At 38.0% G+C, this 24,850-nt stretch overlaps 3 protein-coding genes and 2 long non-coding RNA genes across 5 annotated transcripts; 1 reads left to right on the top strand and 4 right to left on the bottom strand.

The window, feature by feature from the left end:
- Positions 1-1,842: 1,842 nt before the first annotated feature.
- Positions 1,843-14,971, top strand: LOC103935040 (probable LRR receptor-like serine/threonine-protein kinase At3g47570). The gene is made up of 3 exons (XM_048567585.1): positions 1,843-2,857; positions 9,830-14,190; positions 14,280-14,971. The coding sequence occupies exons 2-3, from the start codon at positions 11,478-11,480 to the stop codon at positions 14,636-14,638; spliced, it is 3,072 nt and encodes a 1,023-aa protein (XP_048423542.1). The 5' UTR covers positions 1,843-2,857; positions 9,830-11,477; the 3' UTR covers positions 14,639-14,971.
- LOC125469784 (secreted RxLR effector protein 161-like) lies at positions 3,163-4,379 on the bottom strand. The gene is made up of 2 exons (XM_048567586.1): positions 4,304-4,379; positions 3,163-4,228 (listed from the first exon to the last, which is right to left on the bottom strand). The coding sequence occupies exon 2, from the start codon at positions 4,068-4,070 to the stop codon at positions 3,363-3,365; it is 708 nt and encodes a 235-aa protein (XP_048423543.1). The 5' UTR covers positions 4,071-4,228; positions 4,304-4,379; the 3' UTR covers positions 3,163-3,362.
- Positions 6,315-9,609, bottom strand: LOC125469786. The gene is made up of 2 exons (XR_007252011.1): positions 7,930-9,609; positions 6,315-7,821 (listed from the first exon to the last, which is right to left on the bottom strand). It is a non-coding gene; the product is annotated as an uncharacterized LOC125469786 (long non-coding RNA).
- A 527-nt stretch (positions 14,972-15,498) lies between the features above and the next one.
- On the bottom strand, positions 15,499-16,432 carry LOC125468050. Its single transcript, XR_007252010.1, has 4 exons — positions 16,157-16,432; positions 15,900-16,035; positions 15,702-15,784; positions 15,499-15,611 (listed from the first exon to the last, which is right to left on the bottom strand). It is a non-coding gene; the product is annotated as an uncharacterized LOC125468050 (long non-coding RNA).
- A 2,144-nt stretch (positions 16,433-18,576) lies between these two features.
- LOC125469785 lies at positions 18,577-20,322 on the bottom strand. Its single transcript, XM_048567587.1, has 4 exons — positions 20,188-20,322; positions 19,971-20,050; positions 19,833-19,880; positions 18,577-19,302 (listed from the first exon to the last, which is right to left on the bottom strand). Exons 1-4 carry the CDS (start codon positions 20,228-20,230, stop codon positions 19,123-19,125), a joined length of 351 nt encoding a protein of 116 aa, XP_048423544.1. The 5' UTR covers positions 20,231-20,322; the 3' UTR covers positions 18,577-19,122.
- Between the last annotated feature and the right edge of the window lie 4,528 nt (positions 20,323-24,850).

Raw genomic sequence — 24,850 nt, forward strand, 5'->3', positions numbered from 1 at the left:
CAATTGCCGACGTCTCCGCGGGTATAATCATGCGGGCCTCACTAATTTAATGAAGGTATTTTTGTCTTCTTCAAGTAAAAGTCCATGCGTCAGGTTCATGATTTTTTAGATTATTTTTTGCGCCACACATATCTCACAGGCACCACATATTTCATCTTGAGTGTTGTTTATTTCTATCTGGAAGCTGAAACTTCAAACAAGACATCCTTTAGATTTGTCGTTTGTTGTGGATGTTATGACTTTTTCGGTTTCACACTCACACAGATGCACGTGTCTTATAACATGAACGAATTGGTAACCTTATGGTGTGATGGTCACACTGAGAAAATTTCTCCCTAATATGGAATATGTGGTCGGGCAATTATGTGATACTATGTCGCAACATGATATAATAAGGAGAATCAAACGACAATCCTTCGCCAGAAAACTAGCAACCCTAGAATTCACTAGGAAGAAAGAGAGTAAACTCACATTTGATTGATAATAAGCATTGTACGTTCCAAACATAAAACCAGACCCTAATGTTCAAATAGAAAATAAAACAAACAACTAACAAAGTTCTAAAACTATCCCTAAACTTATAACGCTTTTTTGGAATAGTAAATGAAGGATTTTAGCCAAAATTGCATCGTTCTCTTCAAAACAACATATTATAGGCTCTATTACGATACCGATGACCAGACCTGCATTCTGCCAGCCTTGCTGTCAGTTTTGTGTCTTCCGAGCTGCTCTTCGATCCGCTTTGCCATCTATTTTACATCATACTATTAAAGGGTTTTCGTTTTAGATGTTTAGTTTAAGTTCCGAAGTAACTTATCATTTCAAAGCTTGTTGGTAATTAATCCAAATTTGATCGCCAATAATATTTTACGCATTTGATTGTTATTTTTCCATGGCCCTTGCTAGTTTTTGTTTTTGGCTTTTTTTTTTTTTTTTTTTTTTTTTTTTGCATATTATCAGCTAGAGATTAGAGTACATGAGATATAACAATGCTCAAATGTTTGTAAAGCACTTTGGGATGACTGATGAGACTTAACTAATAAAGTAATTAGTGCTTTAATCTTTGAAAGATGGCCCATGTATTGTTTGAACTAAGAAGGGCATTTGTTTAATTGTTTTTCTAAAGTTAGCAGATAATTGTGGATGTCTACGTTAAAAATCACACTCCAGCAATTGGCAAAGGAAGGAAAGTGTGCCAAGCGAAGGTATGAATTGAATGGTAGGCCCTGCAGGTATAGAAAATAAGTCCACATCAACAACACCTTGAGTGTGAGAACAAGGAGGCATCGATAGATATGGATCGAATTTGATCTTCCGAGTCTTGGCTAGATGGGAGCTTACTCTCTGTGGTCCTCACATTTACTAGCTAGCCATCTCAAAATGCTTCAATTTCTACTTTTCTTTTCGGTCATTTGAACAAGGACAAAACTGAGGCTCAATGACCACATAAATCTTAGTTTACTCTTCATCAATTAGAAAACCATTTGAACCCTTCAAACACGTAAATCTTAGTTAAGTCATCATCAGGCAATCAACCAGTCGTTGATTCCAAAGAGTTACACCCAATTTGACTGTGAGGACAAAGACTAATTTGCTCTTCAAATTCCTTTGCTAGACACGGTGGGAGCTGTGGACTATTTTCGGTTTCCTCCCAAGTTATTGACTATAATTAAATCAAGATTATGTTCTATGTGATAAGATATATCGTGTATTTGTGTTTCGTATGCATTCGAGTAACAAAACTTGATTTCTAATTTCACAACCAAAAGAGAGAAAAAAAAAATTAAATAAATAAATAAGAGTTTCTTATTTGCGATCTGTATTTTGGTGAGGATGGAGCATGCATGTACTACTGGTGATCGGCTGAGTTTGGTTAAACTCTTTCATGGCTTCATTCTTTTATGCATGAGCACGCGTATGGGATCTGCAGCACTCTCCAGCGCTAGTCTTGGAAATGAAACCGATTGCATGGCGCTACTCGACTTCAAGAAAAGCATCACTCAAGATCCTCTCCATGTCATTAGCTCATGGAATGATTCCGTCCATTTCTGCGGTAGGGTAGGCGTTATGTGCACCCATTACACCAAAAGAGTCTTGATGTTGAACCTTCAAGATGAAAAATTGGCAGGCTCTTTACCTCCTTCTATAGGGAATATTTCCTATCTTACTAGAATCAACCTAGTAAGCAACAGCTTTCGTGGTGAAATTGTAGGAACTATACATGGTTAGTCTTCAACAAGGATCACAAACAACAATTTACATATAACATTACAAGAGTTGGCATTAAAAAAAAATTGACCATACCTGAGAACCCATCTGCCCAACAACAAAGACAGCAGCAACACCATCTGAAAAACCTGGTGCAGGCTGTGTTTACTGGTAATACATAAGAATTCTTCTACTTGTTTAAGACCTTATGTTCCAAAGGTGATAGAACCCTTAATCTCAGAACGATACTTCACAAGTAGGGAATTGGATTATATATATACACAGATTTCATCTGATTTCCATCTATCGTGGAAATCAGTTACTGCAGTTGTTGGTGTTAACCCAAGTCAATTTGCCGTTTCATCCACTCCATGATTTGATGCTCCACATGCAGTGCACTGTGCTTTACAGATTGGAATATGATTCCCACGTTAAGGATGTAATGATTATGCATAGTGGACAGCAAGGCCACTGCATGTGTATACTGACTGATGATTCATAGACAGCAAGGATGCAACTTCCAGTTGTTTTGTTTATTTGCATGCGTGTGTAGTAATCTATGAATAAAACTCTGCTGCAATTGCAGCAGATGATGATTAAAAGAAAGATAGTTTTATATATACTTATAATGTTAGTCAAGTCCAATTAGGTATCCAACATTCTCCCACATGGACACAAACTAACCATTATAATCAAAGTCATGCCTTTCACAACACTGATACCTCATGTGATCACATCAAGTTTCACGCATACTAACTTCCTTTCAACTACTATAATTAATTTAAATATTTGATTCCAGAAAATCATGTGTTTATAGACAACACAAGCACCCTGAAACCACAAATACTTAAAACTAATATGTAGAAAGAAACTTCAGACTTTTCAATGAATTTAAATTCCTTCATTCATTCAAAACAGTCATTTCATGGATCAACTTTGGAAGATCCTGATGCATTCATCGAATTGCATCCCTCGAATTATTCATGTCCAATTATCAAGACACTAGAATAGACATATACATGCATACAGTCAGCAACTCAGACAACCAATAGGCTCAACAAGCGCATATGATTCAGTAGGTCTTGATAGTGAACAACATAAATAACATTCGAAGACATATTTGAAATATACATGTGACTTACATCAAGTTTTTCTCACTCCCACACTTCAGCAGATTCTAGAGATTCAAGCACTCCCATCTTAGAGACATGATCCTTGAATACTCCTACTGCCAATGGCTTAGTCAAAGGGTCAGCTATCATTGAATTTGTTTCAATATGCTCAATCGTGATTTCACCCTTTCTCACATGTTCTTTCACTGATAGATATTTGATGTCCATCAACCTTGTTGCCTCAGACCTTTTGTTATTCTTAGAGAAAAATACTGCAGCTTTGTTATCGCAGTATATGGTTAGTGGTCTCGAAATTGAATCAACAATAGCCATGCAGCTGATTAAATTTCTTAACCACAAACCTCTCTTGGTAGCTTCAAAACATGCTATGAACTCGGCCTCCATAGTTGATGTGGCTAACGCCTTTTGTTTAGCACTTTTCCGTGATACAGCTGCTCCTGCCAAGAAAAACAAGTAGCCACTCGTGGATCTCCTGTCATCCACACAACCTGCAAAGTCAGCATCAGTGTAGCCAACTAGTTCCAAGTTCTCTACTTTCTTGTAAACCAACATAAAGGATTTTGTCCTTTGCAAGTATCTTAACACTTTCTTGGCTGCAACCCAATGTTGTTTACCGGCGTTCGACTGATATCTTCCCAACACACTGATGGCAAATGCCAAATCAGGTCTAGTGCAGACCTGTGCATACATCAAGCTACCTACTAGAGACGCATAAGGCTTATTGACCATGCTTTGTCTCTCAATTTCATTCCTCGGACATTGAGACTTATTCAACCTGTCTCCCTTTCCCTTAATTCTAGGAGATCAGTTATTGACATGGCCATGACTCCTAATTGGTTTGAACCCACGTTTAGGTATCCTTATCATGATATGTGTAAGTTCAAAACCTAACATGGTATAACTCCTAATTGGTTTGAACCCACGTTTAGGTATCCTTATCATGATATGTGTAAGTTCAAAACCTAACATTCTCCCACTTTTGAACTTCCACTTATCATGTTCCTTGTCCAACGTATTAAGCCAATCCCTTTGTGATCACTCAAGTCATGTCACATACTTTTATATGTTTAATAGAAGGGCAAAGCTTATTGTTAATCACTATTTATAGTATCTTGTGTTTAAGCAATAAGGGAATCCAAGGAATGTATTTGATCTAAGAGACAAGTGATTTAAGTTAGTTAAATTAACGAGACCTTTCTCTTATGTTCATTCCTAAAACGTTCCTAGCCATAGGATTGCCAATTGGGCATTGACAATCCGCTAAGGTTAGTATGTGTTATGTCGACTCAAGCGTGAGTATGAACTAGTCTCAAGTCATTTGGTGTTGGACACTAAGACAAACACATAGGTGCTCGAAAGAGTAATCGAGTACACTGAACAACGATCAAACAAGAGTTCGAACATACATGTCATGTGAGAACTCAATAGTTGCAATATGCAAAGTAGTCCTTTGACCTGAGGCATCATTGATGTCTAATGGTTAGGTCCTTGATCTTTGATTATGTCAACGGCATTCCATTGGAGTGTCCACGGCATTGTTGGGGTCAAGCTATCTAGTCATGTAGGCATATGAATGTACAACAAGGGATCTCTAACCTTCCATGATGGAAGGAGAATACTCTAAGATATGATTTGAGAGTCTTTGGCCAAAGCATATGAATATGACTAAGGAAGATGTTCCAAATCTTATTCAATTGAATCATATAAAGAAGTATCACATTGGATAGTAGACATGAAACAAACTATCACTTAAACAATGTGATTAAGAGTATTGTATTAGAGAAGGACCGTATTGCATTGTAGTTGTAACTGGATAGGTTCTCCAACCATTTCTACTTAGCTTGGGTAACCATGACATGCTGCTAGGCGTCACCCATGGTTTGTGGAAGCCCTAAAGATTAGCAAACACTAATTTAAGGGAGAATTGAAACGTGGTTTCAATTCACAATCGATCGTTAAGAGTAACATCGCCCACTACCTCGCTAATTGGAACCTAATGGATCGTACACCGAGTAAAGATATAAGTGAAGAAATTATATGAAATGGATAAGCAATTAAATGGTTTAATTGAAGAATGGTCAAGATTAATTAAATAGTTAATTAATTATACGAAACGTTCGTATTGGGCGTTTAAGTTAGTTTTGGGCTTCGGGGCACAAAAACGTTTTGGTCCACAAGGCCCATTATGTTTAAGTTGTATGACAACTAAAACAAAATGGGCAATTAAGCCCAAATACAACATATGGCCGGCCATAAGCTTCAAGGGTAGTGAACTTGGCTTAATTGCAAGTTTGCCACTCCATTGTGATGTGGTATAAAGACATCTTTATAGCCATTTCATCCTTAGGGTTTTTCTAATTGAATTTGGGTGAAACCTATTCTCTCATTTCACCTTAGGGGAGGAACATCTAGCAATCTTTCTTCCCTAAGTCATCCATTTCATCTTCACACAACATCTTTGGTGTGGAGACTTAGAGACACCAAACTTTTGGTGTTTTGGAGAACAAATCCTCAAATCCTCAAAGAAGAAAAGGAGCACTAAAAGGGAGGAAATCACAAGGAAGATTCAAGGAGCAAGGAGGTGACTTGAATGCCCTCCACTTGGGTGAATCCCTTGTGCAATCAAGGATGAGCTTCAAGGGTAAAGAATCTCTAAATTCTTATTCTCTTTAATTTTGTTAAAGAGTCTTATGGTTCACCATATACTAGGCTTTGAAAGTCATGGGTTTTATGAATTGTTTTTTAATGCATGCCTACTTTAAAGAGTTATTAGTTTGCATATGTATTCAAATGTTCTTACATGTTCTTAGCTAGGACAAAAATTTTCCTTCAAACCATACAACAACTCACATCTGCCATGAATAGCTTCAAAAGTTGAACCCCAGAAAATTAGTACTTCATAATTTGTACTAACACTCTGAAATCACATCCCCCAAAACTACTCATGCATGATATTAACAGAGCAAACAAACATATTTAACATGTCTATTATTTACACTCCCACTGATCAAACCAAACATCATTGTCAAGCCATTGTTTGGCTCCAATGATAAGCCTTTTACAATAACCAGCTCATTAAACCTCGGTTTGATTAGTAATTCATCATTTCAAACATTGCATATATATATGAAACAACATCAAATATGATACAATCATATTCGATCCTTTATCAAACTCCAATGAGTTTGCCTAATGCTTCCAACTGAGCCTCAATTCTGCCTTATGCAGATAAACTAGTCATTGAGTGAATAACCATGACATGCAATTTTATGTAACACCTTTGGGCAAGAGACATAAAATATCAATTATGCAATCTTAATCATGCATCCTTATTTGCAGAGCTATTTCACAAAAATTTCAAGTTACAACTCAAATCATGTCTTTGGACAAGGGATCAAAGTTGACTTTAAACTTTTATAAAATACTACACACTACATCACTGTTCAAGCCATTCACTATTTCTTTCTTTTGAAAGATTGGTCTTATGCAATGAATTGTCACTCACAAAATTCAATTAATAATCCCTTGAACAAAATTTCCTAATAATTCCCACTTTGGTGAAGATTTATTCAAACATTTGTTCAAGTATAGAGATTATTAGTGTTGAAAACCTGCATAAAACTTTAGCATTTCAATTTGATTGTAGAAATCATCCAAACGTCAAATGAAAAACCAATTTTCTACACAAGTAAGTTATAATTATAGATTATTTTCACATGTATCAGGAACCTTGCAACCTACCAGCCATATTCAAGTTCAACATAAATTTACTAAGCTACAATCTACACCAATGCCTATTGCCAATACATATTTAGATATCAAAAAATTGATTTCAATCATATACCAGATTTCAATCAGATATCGATCATCGTTTGTGAATCTGAAACAACCATGACTACCAATTCTAGAATGATAAAAGCGCAGCTTACAGTGTTTTAATCTCCAAACCATATATTCCTTTTCCTGCTGTGAATAAAACTTTGGCAGCAGCATATGGCATTAGAACAATTAATCATGCTATAGAAAAACTGTAGCAATCATCATACGAATTTTATACATGCATAAAGCATTAGGATTTCTTATCACAATAAACAAATAGCACAGGTTCATAGCCGAGGTAGAAGACATGGAAAAATCGTTGAAATGCATGCTTATAACATACCTTTAGTTAAAACTATAAGCAACCATTCATTCTTTATTGTACACCCACCATTACAAGATCTTTTCATGCAATTATATCAAGTATATGGCAGCACCATCTGCTGTCTTCTGACAGCACGCATGGGAAAGACTTGTGTAACACACATGGGAAAGAAGTCTGAAGGTTATACTTTAACATTAACAACATGGGAATGCTTCTGACAGCACACATGGGAAAGAATGAAAGCATTAGAGTGATACCTCAGCATCTGCTTCTGCCCGCATAACACAGCAGCGGCACAATCTCAAAACGTGAAGATTCCCAGTCCTTAAATCTATCCTGATACGCCAGTTGAAATCATCTGGAAAACTGTAAGGACTATCTTAAGAAGACATGGAAAACTTGAAACAATCATTATTGATTGTTAAATGCTTGTTTATATCACACCTTTGGGCAAGAGATATAAACTGACATTGACCTTCATTGTATAGCCATCATTCAAGGATCTTATCATGCAATTATTACAAGTCTTTGGACAAGAATATGGCATGATCTACATGATGCCATACACTGATTAAAACCACCAACAATTTATACATCCCCTTCTTTGGAAAAGAATGTGAACATTTCTTGAGTTTTAAACCACAACCATTCTTCCTTTACTGCAATCGAACAATTTTCTTAATTGTTCTTAACATTTACTGCAAACCAAACTGTTAGTATAGTAGCCAAAAAAAAAAAAAAAAAAAAAAGGATAAAACTCAAAGTGATATAGTTCCAACAATATACGGATCATTATATTGATCACAACAGAAATAGATGAAAAATGTATTCTCAGTGCAGCCAAACACGCTGCATATGCAGATCATAAAGCCACTTCATCTTCCAATTTTAAATAAATGGGATATAATCATACTAATAAACTAATGAAAAACATCATTTGATTAGTCACGTCCCAGAGCATGCACTCAATCTGTTGTTTAACGAGGAAACTTTACCAGAAGAATCACAGCAGCAGATAGCACACACACTGCAGTATAATTTTACCAAGATACATTCTCGCAATGTTCATTTACACACCATCAATTAGTGCATGAAAATAGTTTAGTTTCAACTTTACTTGCATGCACCCAAGGAGATCAAGGAAGAAAATTGAAATAAATAAAAAAAAATACGCATGCTTATGAAGAGAAAAATTTACAAGCATCCAACATTGCACAAAAACAAACCACTCAAAATTTCCCTTCTTTGTAGAATTTGCCTAATTCTGTGTCTTTTCAACCAAGATGAACGCCACATGCAGGTTCTCTAAGCAGAGATTGGGTTTCACAAGTTTGGTGACCTAATCATCTTTTTACTTGTACTTGCATATATAAACAATCAAGAAACATTACAGGAACTTGTAATTAGGAATTAGGCAACAATATATCGAGGCAACCATGAACCAAGAAATCAAAATAGTCATAAATAAATGCCTCAAAATAATAAATGAAACCATCATTAACCAAGGTAGCCTCGATGTAGGGAATTAGATGTTGTCATGAATCAAGGCAACAATCACCGATGCTAACATTAGGGGCTAGGTTGAGGCAATTTTCTTCCCCGTACAGCAAATATTCCCAGTTAATGATATAGGTATAAATGTTAAGATAATTAAGTTTGAATCCAAGTAGACTAACCATAGCTTTGATACCAAATGTAGGAACTATACATGGTTAGTCTTCAACAAGGATCACAAACAACAATTTACATATAACATTACAAGAGTTGGCATTAAAAAAAAATTGACCATACCTGAGAACCCATCTGCCCAGCAACAAAGACAGCAGCAACACCATCTGAAAAACCTGGTGCAGGCTGTGTTTACTGGTAATACATAAGAATTCTTCTACTTGTTTAAGACCTTATGTTCCAAAGGTGATAGAACCCTTAATCTCAGAACGATACTTCACAAGTAGGGAATTGGATTATATATATACACAGATTTCATCTGATTTCCATCTATCGTGGAAATCAGTTACTGCAGTTGTTGGTGTTAACCCAAGTCAATCTGCCGTTTCATCCACTCCATGATTTGATGCTCCACATGCAGTGCACTGTGCTTTACAGATTGGAATATGGTTCCCACGTTAAGGATGTAATGATTATGCATAGTGGACAGCAAGGCCACTGCATGTGTATACTGACTGATGATTCATAGACAGCAAGGATGCAACTTCCAGTTGTTTTGTTTATTTGCATGCGTGTGTAGTAATCTATGAATAAAACTCTGCTGCAATTGCAGCAGATGATGATTAAAAGAAAGATAGTTTTATATATACTTATAATGTTAGTCAAGTCCAATTAGGTATCCAACAGAAATTCCTGAAGAAATTGGTCGTCTGCAAAGCTTGCACATTCTCAACTTGCCTCACAGTTCCTTCAGCGGGAAAATTCCAACCAATTTGTCCCAGTGCAAACAATTGTGTGATACTGTGACGACAATCCTTATCTAGAAAACAATTAGCAACCTAGAATTCACTAGGAAGAACGAGAGAGTAAACTCACGTTCGATTGATAATAAGCATCAATCCTTACACCAATAAGATGTATTTATATGTTCAAAACATAAAACCAAACCCTAATGTTCAAATAGGAAATAAAACAAACAATTAACAAAATTCTAAAAGTATCCCTAAAACTTAAAACACTGTTTTGGAATAGTAAACGATGGATTTTTGCAAAAATTGCATTGTTCTCTTCAAAACGACATATTATAGGCTCTACTACAATATTGATGACGAGACTTGCATTTTGCCAGCCTTACAATCAGTTGTGCATCTTCCGAGCTACTCTTCAATGATTGAGTTTAAGTTCGAACGTAAGTTATCATTTCAAAGCTTATTGGTAATTAATCCATATTTGATCGCCAATAATCTTTTACAAATTTGATTGTCGCTTTTCCATGGCCCTTGCTAGTTTTTGGCAGATTAGCAGCTAGAGACTAGAGTACCTGAGATATAACAATGCTTAAATGTTTGTAAACCACTTGGGGATCACTGATGAGATTTAACTAATAAAGTAATTAGTGCTTTAATCGTTGAAGGGCATTTTAAAAAAAAATTATATTTCTAAAGTTAACAGATAATTGTGGATGTCTACGTTAAATTCACACTCCAGCAATTGGCAAAGGAAGAAAAGTGTGCCATGCTAAGGTATGAATTGAGTGGTAGGCCCTGCTGGTATAGAAAATAAGTATGAGTCCAAATTAACAAACATCTTGAATGTGAGAACAATTAGCCATCGACAGATGTGGATTGAGGGGATGTTTGGAACTGTTTTTGGAAGACTAATAACATTTTATGACAATTAGAAGCGTTTCTGATTAAATAAAATACATTTGACTCATAGAAATACTTCGTAAAAAGGTGCTTGTTCAAGAAATGCTTCGAAGTAAATTATAAAAGCAATTGAATTTAAATAAATAAAAAATTGAACTTTTTCTAATGAAAGTACTTTTAGTAAAAGTCTTTGTGAGTAGAAGTGTTTCTTACAAAAACAATCCTGAAAGGAAAAACTTATGAGTAACGGGGACACTGCTTCCAACATCCCTAAAAGGTGCATTTGGAACTTGTAAGTCCAAAATGCTTCAAGTTCTACTTTTCCCTGTACTTTTCTTTTGGGTCATTTGAACAAGGACAAAACTGAGGCTCAATGAACACGTAAATCTTAGTTAAGTCTTCATCAAGCAACAATCACTCGTTGATTCCAGAGAGGTAGGGTCTGTAATTATGCCCAATTGCACTGCGAGGACAAAGACCTAGGAGCTGCAGACTATTTTCGGTCTCCTCACAATCACTGGCTATAATTCAATCAAGATTATGTTCTATGTGATAAGATATATCGTGTATTTGTGTTTCGTATGCATTCCTGTAAACGAAGCTTGATTTCTAATTTCACAGCCAAAAGAGAGGAAAAAACAGAGTTCATTATTTGCCATCTGTATTTTGGTGAGGATGGAGCATGCACGTACTACTGGAGGCAGGCTGAGTTTGGTTAAACTCTTTCATGGCTTCATACTTCTATGCGTGAGCACGCGTATGGGATCTGCAGCACTCTCGAGCACTAGTCTTGGAAATGAAACCGATCGCATGGCGCTACTCATCTTCAAGAAAAGCATCACTCAAGATCCTCTCCATGTCATGAACTCATGGAATGAATCCGTCCATTTCTGCGGTTGGGTAGGCGTTACGTGCAACCATTACACCAAAAGAGTCTTCATGTTGAACCTGCAAGATAAAAAATTGACAGGCACTTTACCTCCTTCTATAGGAAATCTTTCCTATCTTACTAGAATCAACCTAGGAAGCAACAGCTTTCGTGGTGAGATTCCTCAAGAAATTGGTCGTCTGCAAAGCTTGCACTTTCTCAACTTGTCTCACAATTCCTTCAGTGGGAAAATGCCAACCAATTTATCCCAGTGTACACAACTAAAGACGATTGAGTTTCGTTACAATGAGCTTATTGGGTCAATTCCAAACCAACTCAGTTCCTTGTTGAAATTAAATCATATGGGGTTTGGTAATAACAATCTCACTGGAATCATCCCGACTTGGATAGGAAACTTTTCTTCTCTGCATCACTTTGATCTTAGCTATAACAACTTGCGAGGAAGCATACCCAATGAGCTCGGGCGGCTAACAAGATTGCGAAGATTCACACTTCAAGAAGACAATCTCTCTGGTATAATCCCTGCTTCAATCTATAATATTTCTTCCATATCCTTGTTTGGTGTTATTCTAAACCAACTGCATGGAGAGCTACCGCCAAATGTCGGCACTACTCTTCCTAATCTCCAAAAATTTGTCGGTGGCGGCAACAAATTCACAGGAAATATTCCCGCATCATTGGCAAATGCTTCTAGACTACAAGTTTTTGACTTTGCTAAAAATGACCTTACTGGAACAATTCCTGCTAATCTTGGATCCTTACGAAGCTTAGTTAGGCTAGGCCTTAATAGCAATAGGCTGGGAAGTGGGAAAACTGGCGACCTGAATTTTCTCAAATTTTTGGCTAATTGTACTAGTCTTGAGTGGTTGAATCTTTACAAAAATCAATTTGGAGGAAAATTGCCCGTATCCATTTCCAACCTTTCTACCACACTAAGAAATCTTTATCTGGGGGAAAATTTGATACATGGAAGCATCCCCTTGGGTATTGAAAATCTTGTAAATTTGGCCAATATTGAAATGGAGAATAATGATTTCAGTGGTAGTCTCCCTAAAGAAATTGGGAAGCTTCAGAAATTGGAAGACTTATGTTTGGGCGACAACAATTTTTCTGGACCAATCCCATCATCTCTAGGTAACTTGACTTTATTGACAGAACTCTATCTATACAACAATAGATTTGCTGGAAACATACCACCAAGTCTAGGAGATTGCCAACATCTACTAGCACTTGACCTTTCTGGAAACAATCTTACAGGCACCATACCTACAGAGATTTTTAGGCTTTCATCCCTTTCAATTTATTTGGTAATGTCAGACAACAAGTTGACAGGTCCAGTGCCATCTGAAGTTGGTCTTTTGGTAAATCTAGTAGAGCTAAATTTATCAAGAAACAATTTATCAGCTGAAATTCCTCCAAGCATTGGAAGTTGTATTATGTTGGTGCGTTTGTATTTGGGAGGTAATGAGTTTCAAGGAATAATTCCTCAATCTCTTAAAAGTTTAAGAAGCCTGGAAGAGATGGATCTTTCACGCAATAACTTATTCGGGCATATTCCTGAATTTCTAACCAAGTATAGATTTCTTAGGCATCTCAACCTTTCATATAACAATTTTGAGGGTAAAGTGCCTGAAGAAGGAATCTTTTCAAATGCAACTGCTCTCTCAATTCTTGGAAATCCTAAGCTCTGTGGTGGCAGCTCGAAATTACATTTACCTGCTTGCCCCAACATAAAGCCTCATTCATCTCGAGGACTACTTGCCCGAAAAGTAATCATCCTAGTAGCTTGTGCACTTGCCTTCATAATTGCTATGTCTTGCTTCATTGTTGCTTGCTCAATGCTTAAAAAGCGAAGAGGTATACCTACAACTTCATGTTCTTATAAAGATTGGAAATCAGGAGTCTCTTACTCAGAACTTGTTGAATCAACTAACGGGTTCTCTAGGGAAAATCTGATTGGTTCAGGAAGTTTTGGTTCTGTTTACAAAGGAGTAGCCCCCGGTGATGGAACTCTAGTTGCAGTAAAGGTATTAAACCTTCAACAACAAGGAGCATCCAAGAGTTTTATGGATGAATGCAAAGCTTTGAGAAGCATAAGACACCGTAATCTTCTCAAGGTCATAACTGTATGCTCAAGCATTGACAATCAGGGTCAAGATTTCAAAAGTCTAGTTTTTGAGTACATGGTGAATGGAAGCCTAGATATGTGGTTGCATCCGAGACATGATGAGCAATCTCAAAGCAAGAGATTGAGCCTTATCCAAAGACTCAATATTGCAATTGATGTTGCTTTAGCATTGGATTATCTCCACCACCGTTGTGAAACTTCAATTGTTCATTGTGATATGAAGCCAAGTAATGTTCTTCTTGACGAAGATATGGTAGCTCACGTTGGTGACTTTGGTTTAGCAAGGTTCCTCTTGGAAGAGTCTGATGATCCATCTCAAAGTCAAACCATGTCAACCGGGTTAAAGGGTTCGATAGGTTACATTCCTCCAGGTATGAGTTTCTATCACTTCCAGTGTTTTCTCTTCCTAATAACTTATCACTAGGTCAAATTAAGTCCTAATGTAAGTATTGAATGGCAGAGTATGGCATGGGAGGTCAAGTTTCCATCTTTGGAGATATTTATAGCTTTGGAATATTGTTGCTAGAAATATTCACAGGAAGAAAACCTACAGATGACATGTTCAACGATGGTCAAAGCATTCGCCAGTTCGCTACCATAGCAATGCCTGACAATGCCATGGACATAGTTGACCCTTCATTGCTCATTGAATGTGGAGATGTAGATGGCAGCCGACTTGAAGCAAGAAGGTTGAAGGAATGCTCAGTTGCAGTCATTCAAATTGGACTCTCTTGCTCTGCAATATCACCGCCAGAGCGGATGCTTATGGATGTTGTTGTCAACAAATTGAAGAAAATTAGAGAATCATATCTCAATTAAGAGGTACATGCTAGAAATATAAATGTGAGTCCCGTTCTCGTAGACACTGTTGTACAAGAAAATTGTGATTAACCACCTTTCGATCTTAATCCAACAATGGAGGACTTAAGATCAAATGGTGGGTGACCACAATTTTTTTCAACCACAGGATCTAGGATAACAGGACTGATAAATGTGAGGTTAAGTTTGTTGTAAAATTAACGTTGTCTCATGTTTGTGTGCAAGAAATCATTTGAATAAGGATATTATATGTATCAAATTTGTGTGACATCATGTAAGGTTGAACTCAGCATTTCATATAGTAGAATAAGGAAAGAATGTTTCATTTGTTAATGGTTAATTTTCAATGAAGTCTATGACTCTGTTATCTTCATCCCGAGTTCACTGATGCAAATCAATAAAGTGTATTGGATTACATTCAAATATTGATGGCATATACTTGACATAGGGGAAATAATAACTCCAAAATACGAGGAATCGATCTGCATATGAACATATGGAGCCTGTTTCTGTTCGATCAATAGACTCAATACATATGCCAGCCTCAGTTACTCACTTTCTTGCGAAGGCTCATGCAAACATACTAAAACAAAAATTCACTAGGTTGCCACATAATAGTTCCAGCGATTCTGTTTTCACAAAGAAGCAACTGTATCCAGGTAATATTTATGTGTTATCCAGATCAAAAAACCCTACTTAAACAGAAGAATTTGAATTCATTAGGTTCAGCCTTGAAAGCCGAATATATGGCACTCCCAGGATGAAAACGTTATCAGTGTTTTAAGGCATCAATCCTGTCTTACTACTTAGTCCATTCCACAAAGCAAGCAATTTTGTTGCATGAAGACCAACTCCGAACATGACCAACTTGATCAAACATTTCATTAAAAAAATAATTAGCATACAATAGAAAACCTTGACTTACACTTTTTCCATCATAGGAAGGAAGATTGTCCCACTGCAATCGGTTAGCCTGTCATTCACAAACCCAGAATCAGCACACTACAACACAAAATAGGCGCACAACAATCATATCCTATCATAAAATCCATGACACCATTACCCTCTCCAATTTATACAGGGGCCCATCCTGGAAATCACCTTAGCTGCATTACAAAAGCTTTCCATGACTGGAACTGCACTACCCTAACAACCAAAATGCATACCCAAATCATCAACCAAACAATTTTGCAGCATCTAATCAGATTTATCTATTGCATTGCATAACAAATTATCAATTAATAGAGAATACGCAATTTACATTCCCATCGGCGTGAAGGCTCGACTGTAATCAAGTTTAACATCCTCCAGTCTCAAATTACAGCCTTCCAGCATATTCACGACATCGGTCTTCAGCGTATTCCTCGAGATTCCGAGCAGCTTCCCATACGCCAAACCTGAAAATATCATATATACACATTACCACATTCACCATTTGAAATTAATCACAAAAACCGTAAACCCTAACTTATGGAAATGAAAAATGTCTGCGGCAGTCGGCAGGTCAGTTTATTATACCTGATGTTGGTGTTCAAGAAATGGATCGATCGGTGTGAGGCGTCGTGCATCTGATCGGAAGGCGAAGGCTCCCGAGGCTGATCAGACGGCGGAGTCTTGAGTTAGGTTCTCCGCTTTCGTCGAGAACCGTCTCGCCGGTTCGCAGAGGACCGAAGGGAGGGTACGGTTCTGCGCCACGGCCATACGGGCGGCGACGTTGGACGTGATTGTAGCACGACAGAGACCGAGCTTCCACATTTTGTTCTTTGGTGGTTGACTGGTTGTCGTGTTGAAAAAGAGGAATTTGAGAAGTGCCCGTAATTGTAGCGAAATTATAAATTTTGCCCCTGGTAAGCTAATAGTGGGCTGTTGCTTTTCCTTCATTATATTAAGCTTGGGGAAAGCCAGGTTTGAGCTGTCTTAAGCTTAGCCCAAAAGAATGAATAGTCTTCTATGAGAAGGCGCAAGTGAAGCTAAACAAGTACAATGTATGGAAATTCTATCATGCGGACTCTAACGGTGCACGTAATAAATAAATAAATTTTGTATGTTCGTCGAAGTAACCATAGGCATCGAGAGTACTATTTTTCTTTTTACTCAAGTGTTGCGAGAGAATAAATGCATTATAAAACACCAAGTGCAAAAGTGAATATTCTTAATCATTTGAATTACAAGGCCGTTGCAACTGTATAATACTTGAATTGTTCGCTTATAATGAGACTAAATGCCACTAAAGCCTCGTTTGGCACGTTGTATATGACCATCGGATAATACTAATAATACAAAATCGGTGTTTAGTAAATTTTGTATTAAGAGCAGTTCCATCATTGCTAAGGCCTCCCGGGCTATTCACTATTTAATCCACTCAGTGAACAGTAACTACTCTTAATGAGTAGTAACTACCATTTGCATCTCCATCCCTACACTGACTGAATAGCCATAGCAATAGGCAATAAAATATTAGTAATTTTTTTAAATAATACAAAATAATTTTATTTATAATTTCGGATATGATTTTTAATCGGTTTTGTTGTACCACTTTCTATTAATTAAATATTAAAAAAAAAACCAAAAAACCAAAAAAAACCACCCACACCCAAATCCCTCCCCCCGGCCCAAAGCACCTAAACCTTCCTTCACCACCTCACTGCCGCCTCTCTTCCTCCATCTTCACCATCCCAACCAACTCAGCCCCCATCAACGGTCCCGATCTTCCTCGCTCCCTAGCCAAACTCTCTCTCTCTCTCTCTCTCTCTCTTCGCCCCCCCCCCCCAAAAAACAAATCCCAAATCGTGCGATCTGGGCGCGCGAGTAGAAGGAGGGGGATCGCGATCTGGGTTTTACATTTTTTTAATTTTTTAAATTTTTTTTTACTTTTTTTATTATTTTTTTACATTTTATTAATATTTTATATTTTTATTAATTTTATATTATGGCTGACGTCGCCCTGACGTCAGCCTTTTGTCACATTGCCTTCAGGCTCTCGGGCTGGCAACTCATGACGGGCCTCTTCCATGGGCCCGCTTGGACTCCATCGCCATCACATGCTAGACAACTCCCTCTAGCTATTTGCCCTGTTCCAAAGCCAGTCCACTAGGCAATAGCCCACGGTGAAACTACTCTAATAAGCACTGGATTATTTAATCTGGCCCCATCATTTTAATACCACTCACACCCGCTTAATTATTCACTCCAAAATCTTGGTATTATTAGTCGGACTTTGCCAAGGAAGAATCATGCCCATTTTTCTCCAACCTGTATCGCCATCTGCTCTTAGGCATCGCAACCTCTGATCAGCAGATAGGAAAATAGATCCAAAGAGATGTCAGATCGAACAATTCACACCAAGCTGATGCGAACAGAGTACCAAAGGTAGCTGAAGTAAATTTAGAACCTAAAATTTGAGTTTTACGTTTGGAGTATGTCGATGGGACTCAGCATCGACAAACTCCTTTGCTATGACGCTTTAACGAGACCCCAAATAACCGTGGGACAACCATGCCCTCCCTCCGCTTCCTTTGCTCTCTGCTATCTAACAAAATCACACCACCAAACCACTCTCACTCTCCCCTCGTCCTGCTCGACTGCAACAGTGTCTCTTTTAGTCAGCAAAATCATATCCAGCATCTGTGTTGTTTGCTCTCTGCCACTGGTTCAAAGGAAGACGAGGATGTTCCTGTGCCAGAGGAACGGTGGGAATCCTGCCCAGGCTTTGATGTTCTTGTTGATGGAAAATCAAACAAGTTGGGTTGTGACGTTGATCAGGAGTGCTTTCCAACACTTCACGAGGAGCACAGGGAGCTGAATAGCCGTTTCCTGTGCCATTTGAATTACATGACCTTGCAATTATATAATATTGGCTTAATTAGATGAATAGTTCCGTGATGATATGGTAGTTGAAAGATAGCCTCTATGGTGTGTTAGAGTATATAACAGAATCCTTTAGATTGTGACATCTGTCAATATTAGAGTGTGTTTAGATTACTAGAGTTTGTTAGTCCTAACCGTAAAGATTAGGATACAATTGAGCTTGTTGTAAGAAGATAAGACTATATAAGTCTGAAAAGAGTGAAATTGACTATTAAGAAAATATACGATAAAAGTGCTTTCTTCCTCTCTGAGTATCTCCTTCTTCTTTCTTCTTAGTTCTTCATGTTTCTACACCATGTTTGACATCGTGTGGCTCACGTTGGTGACTTTGGTTTAGCAAGGTTCCTCTTGGAGGCGTCTGATGATCCCTCTCAAAGTCAAACCCTATCAACCGGGTTAAAAGGTTCAATAGGCTACATTCCTCCAGGTATGAGTTTCTGTCACTTCTAGTGTTTCTCTTCCTAATAACATATCACTAGGCCAAATTCAGTAATGATGTCTCTGTTGAATGGCAGAGTATGGCATGGGAGGCCAAGTTTCCATCTTTGGAGATATTTACAGCTTTGGAATATTGTTGCTAGAAATATTCATAGGAAGAAAACCTACAGATGACATCTTCAAAGATGGTCCAAGCATTCACCAGTTCGCGACCATGGCAATGCCTGACCATGCCATGGACATAGTTGACCCTTCATTGCTGGTTCAATGTGAAGATGCACATGGTGATCGAATCCTAGTTCAGGCAAAAAGGTTGGAGGAATGCTCAGTTTCAGTGATGCAAATTGGACTCTCATGCTCTGCCATACCACCGTCAGAGCGGATGCTTATGGATGTTGTTGTCAACAAATTGAAGAAAATTAGAGAATCATATCTCAATTTAAGAGGTAGAGGCTAGAAATATAAATGTGAGTCTCGTTCTCCTAGACATCATGGTGCAAGAAAATAGTGGTCAACCACAGTTTGATCTTAATCCAACGATGGAGGACTTAAGATTGAATGCTAGGTGACCACAATTTTCTTTGACCACGAGTTCTAGGATAACGGGACTGATAAATGTTATCCAGGTAATATTTACATGTTATCCAGATTAAAAACCCTACTTAAACGGAAGAATTTGAATTCTTTAGGTTCAGCCTTGAAAGCCAAACATTTGGCACTCTCAGGATGAATATATCAGTGTTTTAAGGCATCAATCCTGTCTTACTACTTGGTCCATTCCACAAAGCAAGCAATTTTGTTGCATGAAGAGTCATTCCGAACACGACCAACTTGATCAAACATTTCATTAAAAACAATAACAAGTATGCAAAAGAAAACGTTGACTTACAGTTTTTCCATCATGGGAAGTAAGATTGTCCCACTGCGATCGGTTAGCCTGTCATTCACAAACCCAGAATCAGCACACTACGACACAAAATAGGCGCACAACAATCATATCCCATCAAAGAATCCATGACAGCATTACCCTCTCCAATTTATACAGGCGGCCCTTCCTGGAAATCACCCTAGTTGCATTGTCAAAAGCTTTCCATGACTGGAACTGCACTACCTTAACAACCAAAATGCACACCCAAATCATCAACCAAACAATTTTGTAGCATCTAAACAAACTTATCTATTGCATTGCATAACAAATTATCAATTTACTGGAAAATAAACAAAATATAGAATACGCAATTTACATTCCCATCGGCGTGGAGGCTCGATTTTAATCAACTTTAACATCCTCCATCTTCAAATTACAGCCTTCCAGCATATTCACGATATCGGTCTTCACGTTTTCCTCGAGATTCCGTGCAGCTTCCCATATGCCAAACCTCAAAATATCATATATACACATTACCACATTCACCATTAGAAATTAATCCCAAAAACCGTAAACGCTAACTTGCTTATGGGAATCAGAAATGTCTGCGGCATTCGGCAGGTCAGTTCATTATACCTGCTGTTGGGGTTCGAAGAAATGGATCGATCGGTGTGAGGCGTCGTGCATCTGATCGGACGGCGGAGTCTTGAGGTGGCTTCTCCGCTTCCGTCGAGAACTGTCTCGCCGGTTCGTAGAGGACCGAAGGGAGGGTGCGGTTCTGTGCCACGGCCATACGGGCGGCGACGTTGGAAATGATTGCAGCACGAAGAAGACCGAGCTTCCACATTTTTGTTCCATGGTGGTTGTCGTTTTGAAAAAGAGGAAATTGAGAAGTGCCCGTAATTGTAGGGAAATTATAAATTTTGCCCATGGCAAGCTAATAGTGGGCTGTTGCTCTTCTTCCATTTATATTAGGCTTGAGGAAAGCCCAGGTTTGAAATGTCTTAAGCTCAGCCCTAAAGAATGAATAGTCTTCTTTGAGAAGGCCCAAGTGAAGCTAAACAAGTATACAATGTACGGAAATTTTATCCTGCGTACTCTAAAGTTGCACGAAATAAATAAACAAATAAATTTTGTATGTTCGTCGGAGTAACCATATGTATCGAGAGTACTATTTTTCTTTATATCCAAGTGTTGCGGGGAAGAATAAATACATTATAAAACACTAAGTGCAAAAGTGAATGTTCTAAACCATTTGAATTACAAGGCCATTACAACTTTATAATATTACTTGAATTGTTCGGGTTGAAGAGACTAATACTTGAACTTATGTGCTTCTTCTGTTCTTCACAACTTCAATCAAGTGCAAATGTATTCGCAAGTTCTGATGGAATGTCTCTTGGTATCCATACAAACAGCAATATCGAATAAAACCACCAACAAATTATATTCGATTATTTCTGGATTTCTCTTTTTTTTTCTTCGAATTCTCTCGCGATTAGTGATATATCAAACTTAAATAAAGATTGCTTCAATATTATATAAATATTGGACAAGATTTCATGACATTCAAATCTAATACTATTAAATTGTACATTTTAATAGAAAAAATATATTAATATCATTTAATTTGAACATTAGTGTATTGCCATCACGTTCAAGTATAATAGAATTAAGGTGCGTTTGTTTACCCTTCATTAAATTTCACTAGACTAGACTACACTATGACTTAGTGAAATTTTGTGTTTGTTACCAGGAGAGATTAGGTTTAATGAGATTAGAAATTGATGGGGACGAGAAGCATTTTTCTCAAAAAGGTTAAAATTACAACATAGAGATTACATACCGAAATACTAAATTGTTTCCCTATGTTTATGCTTCAATGGACGCTGCCTGAACCATACAATACAAAAAGGCATGAACATTATAGAGAGCGCGAGTAATGCGAGCAAATCAATGGCACCTTCCTGAGAGTGCCTATGCGGAATTTTTAGATAACCGGCAGCTCTGTTGAGGTGGCTCCTCCTCGTCGCCGGGGAAGAAGAGTTATCATTGCCTTGCTTGTTGAAATTGTTATTTTGGAAAGAATTTGCACAAGAGTTGTCATTGCCTTGCCGCTTGTTGAAATTTTCGTTCTTGAGAGACAGAGAATCCTCGAACCTGGCCTTGAGTATTGCCAAGCGTAATTCCTTCTCTTGACTGTTGAGGCCGTCACGTTCAATCTCCCTCGGCGATCGCTCAAGTTTGTTGTAAATGATCATGGGTGCGGATTGGGATGATGCAGTAGCCACACTAGTTCCTAGCCCTAGCAGAATGATGAATAGCATACAAGGTGAATTCATTGGTACGTAGGTTGTTCGGTTCGGTTTCTATTGGCTTTGGCTTGCTCAAGCGACCACAGTATTGGTTGTATGATTTAAGGACAGAGAGAGACTGTGAGGATGGCGTTCAGCATCTGTTTGTTTTGATTTATATACACAGAAGGCGGATGAGTTTGAGAAGCATGAAATCCTTGTAGTATTTTAGTAAAAAGACGAAGAAAATTAAACAAAAGAAATCCTAATAAAAAAAGGACATGCATTCAACAAAAGAAATCCTAACAATCCTCCTAGTATCCCTCACTACAAGAATAGCGAGCTTATACGTGGATTGGTCCCTATTAATTTTCATTAGGGACGAAAATACAAATTTGTCTCTATGAAAAGTTATATACGGAACAAAAAGTGCCCCAACTAATTTTATTACTTTTAAAAAACCTAAAAATTAAGCAATAAAAAAGTCATTCCCAATTCCCACCAAAGGGCCCGGAATATGGTCTTCCAAGTCTTTGCTATTTGTGGTCCTCACAATTACTAGTTAGCTATCGCGTAATGCTTCTAGTTCTACTTTTTCCTGTACATTTCTTTTGCGTAATTTGAACAAGGACAAACTTGAGGCTCAACGAACACGTAAATATTAGTTTAGTCTTCCATAATTAGAAAACCATTTGAACAATTCAAGCACGTAACGACATAAATCTTAGTTAAGTTTTCATCATGCAATTAATCACTTTAACGAACTGCTTTAGTAACTTCACTGGTCGTCAATCTGCATATATAGTTATTCACTCGTTTCGTATGGAAGTAAGATCAAAAGGTCAAAAGATCTTAATTTCGTATGTGTAGTTACAATTAAGAAACAACAACGCATGGTCCGTTTTTAGGCCGCAAAGCCTAAGCCGATTCCAACATCCATAATGAGGTCACTTTGTATATGTGCCAAGACTGGACCTACGCCAAGCCCAAGAAGATCAAGCACAAGCACAAGATGGTGAAACCTTGCATTCCTCGAGAAAGCAACAGTCCTAATAGAAGATGAAGGCTAAGGTACGAAGGCGTTAATGTAAAAAATGGCCGCCGAAAATGACTAAGCCGGTCGTCTCGATGAATATGGTTGTATGTGTCAAGCCCTTGACTACGTCATAAGTACCCAGCCGATTCCTAGAATTTATGAAAAAGATTTCCAGTTGGTGGATTCGTGAAACCCATACAATCGGAGTGGAAGGCCAAGCACCATTAAAATTAGGAGTTGTGTGGCTTGCCCAAACAGTCTTCTTGAAAGACGAATCATAAAGATATGCCTCCATCAATGTTTTAAGTTAGGGTTGGGATGGCGTTTAAGGCATGAATCAGGTTGGAAGTAACCAGCTTGGGATGGCTGAAGTTGTTGATTTCTCAGAAAATAAATGTGGGGAGTTTTTCAGCAGACAAGAAATGAGATAGAAAGAAAGCCTTGTGGTTTTATAGATGAGTATGTAAGGAGCTTTAGGGGGTCTCTGTCTAAGACAATCAAGGAGTAACTTTAGGGTTTGCTCTGTAACTTCGGGGTTTTATAGATTGTAGGAATCAAACAGCTTTGGTCGGTCTTCACGCTGCCTAATGATTTTTTTCAATGATGGTATGATTTCTGAGGTAGGCCTACTAAAGGAAAAAACTTTTGGTGGCTGCTTTGTCTAGAAAGTTGTAGCGCATAAGCATCTGAGTCTAAGCCTGACGAGTGGCAGAAGAAAGGAAAAGTGCGTAAGTCGAGGCAAAGTTGGTGTAAAATGGGATCTGAGATGAAAAATTGCGTAAGTCGAGGAAAAGTGCGTAAGTCGAGGAAAAGTCAGAATTTGAGATGAAAAATTTAGGTAAGACTCGATACTGTCTCGGTCTCGACATAGAGCACTATTCGGATGAAATCCTAGTACATAAATCGAACTACACCAGAAGGTGTTGTGCTGCTTTAATAAGGATAAACTGAAGCCTTTGACTACTCCTATAATCGTTCGATCGCTAGATGCAAAACGAGATCCCTTATGTCCAAAGGGGGATGATGAAGAGATTTTGGAGCCTAAAGTTCCTTATCTAAGTGCAATAGGCACTTTATTGTACTTAGCTCAATGCACTAGACCTGACATCTTCTTCGCTGTTAATCTTTTGGCAAGATACAGTACTGCACTTACACGCAAACACTGGACTGGCATGAAAGACATCTTTCGTTACCTTAAGGGTACTATGGATATAGGCTTGTTCTATCCCTACGGATCCTCAAGTGATGTTGCACCCTCTGTTTCTCAAGTCGATTCTCGCCTTGTTGGTTATGCTGACGCATGATACTTATTTGATCCGCATAAGGTACGTTCTCAAATGGGTTATGTCTTTACCGTTGGAGGCACTGCAATATCTTGGAGGTCAACTAAACAGAACTTAGTTGCCACTTCGTCTAACCATGCTAAAATTCACACCTTAATGAAGAAACTCGGGAATGCTTTTGGTTGAGAGCAGTAGTGGGCCATATTTGAAGCCATTGATGTCCCTACGACGATCTTTGAAGACAACGCAGCATGCATCGAACAGCTCAAGAAGGGTTATATCAAAGGAGACAACACCAAGCACATCGCGCTGAAGTTCTTCTTTTCACATCAACAACAAGAGCATCAGAAGATTGAAGTCATGCAAATCGTTCACAAGACAATCTGACCGACCTCTACACCAAATCACTGCCAAAGATGGCGTTTC

This window comes from the organism of the source record quoted next, unplaced genomic scaffold (genome assembly GCF_019419815.1).
Source record: "Pyrus x bretschneideri cultivar Hongxiangsu unplaced genomic scaffold, Pyrus_bretschneideri_v1 Contig45, whole genome shotgun sequence".
NCBI lineage: Eukaryota > Viridiplantae > Streptophyta > Magnoliopsida > Rosales > Rosaceae > Pyrus > Pyrus x bretschneideri.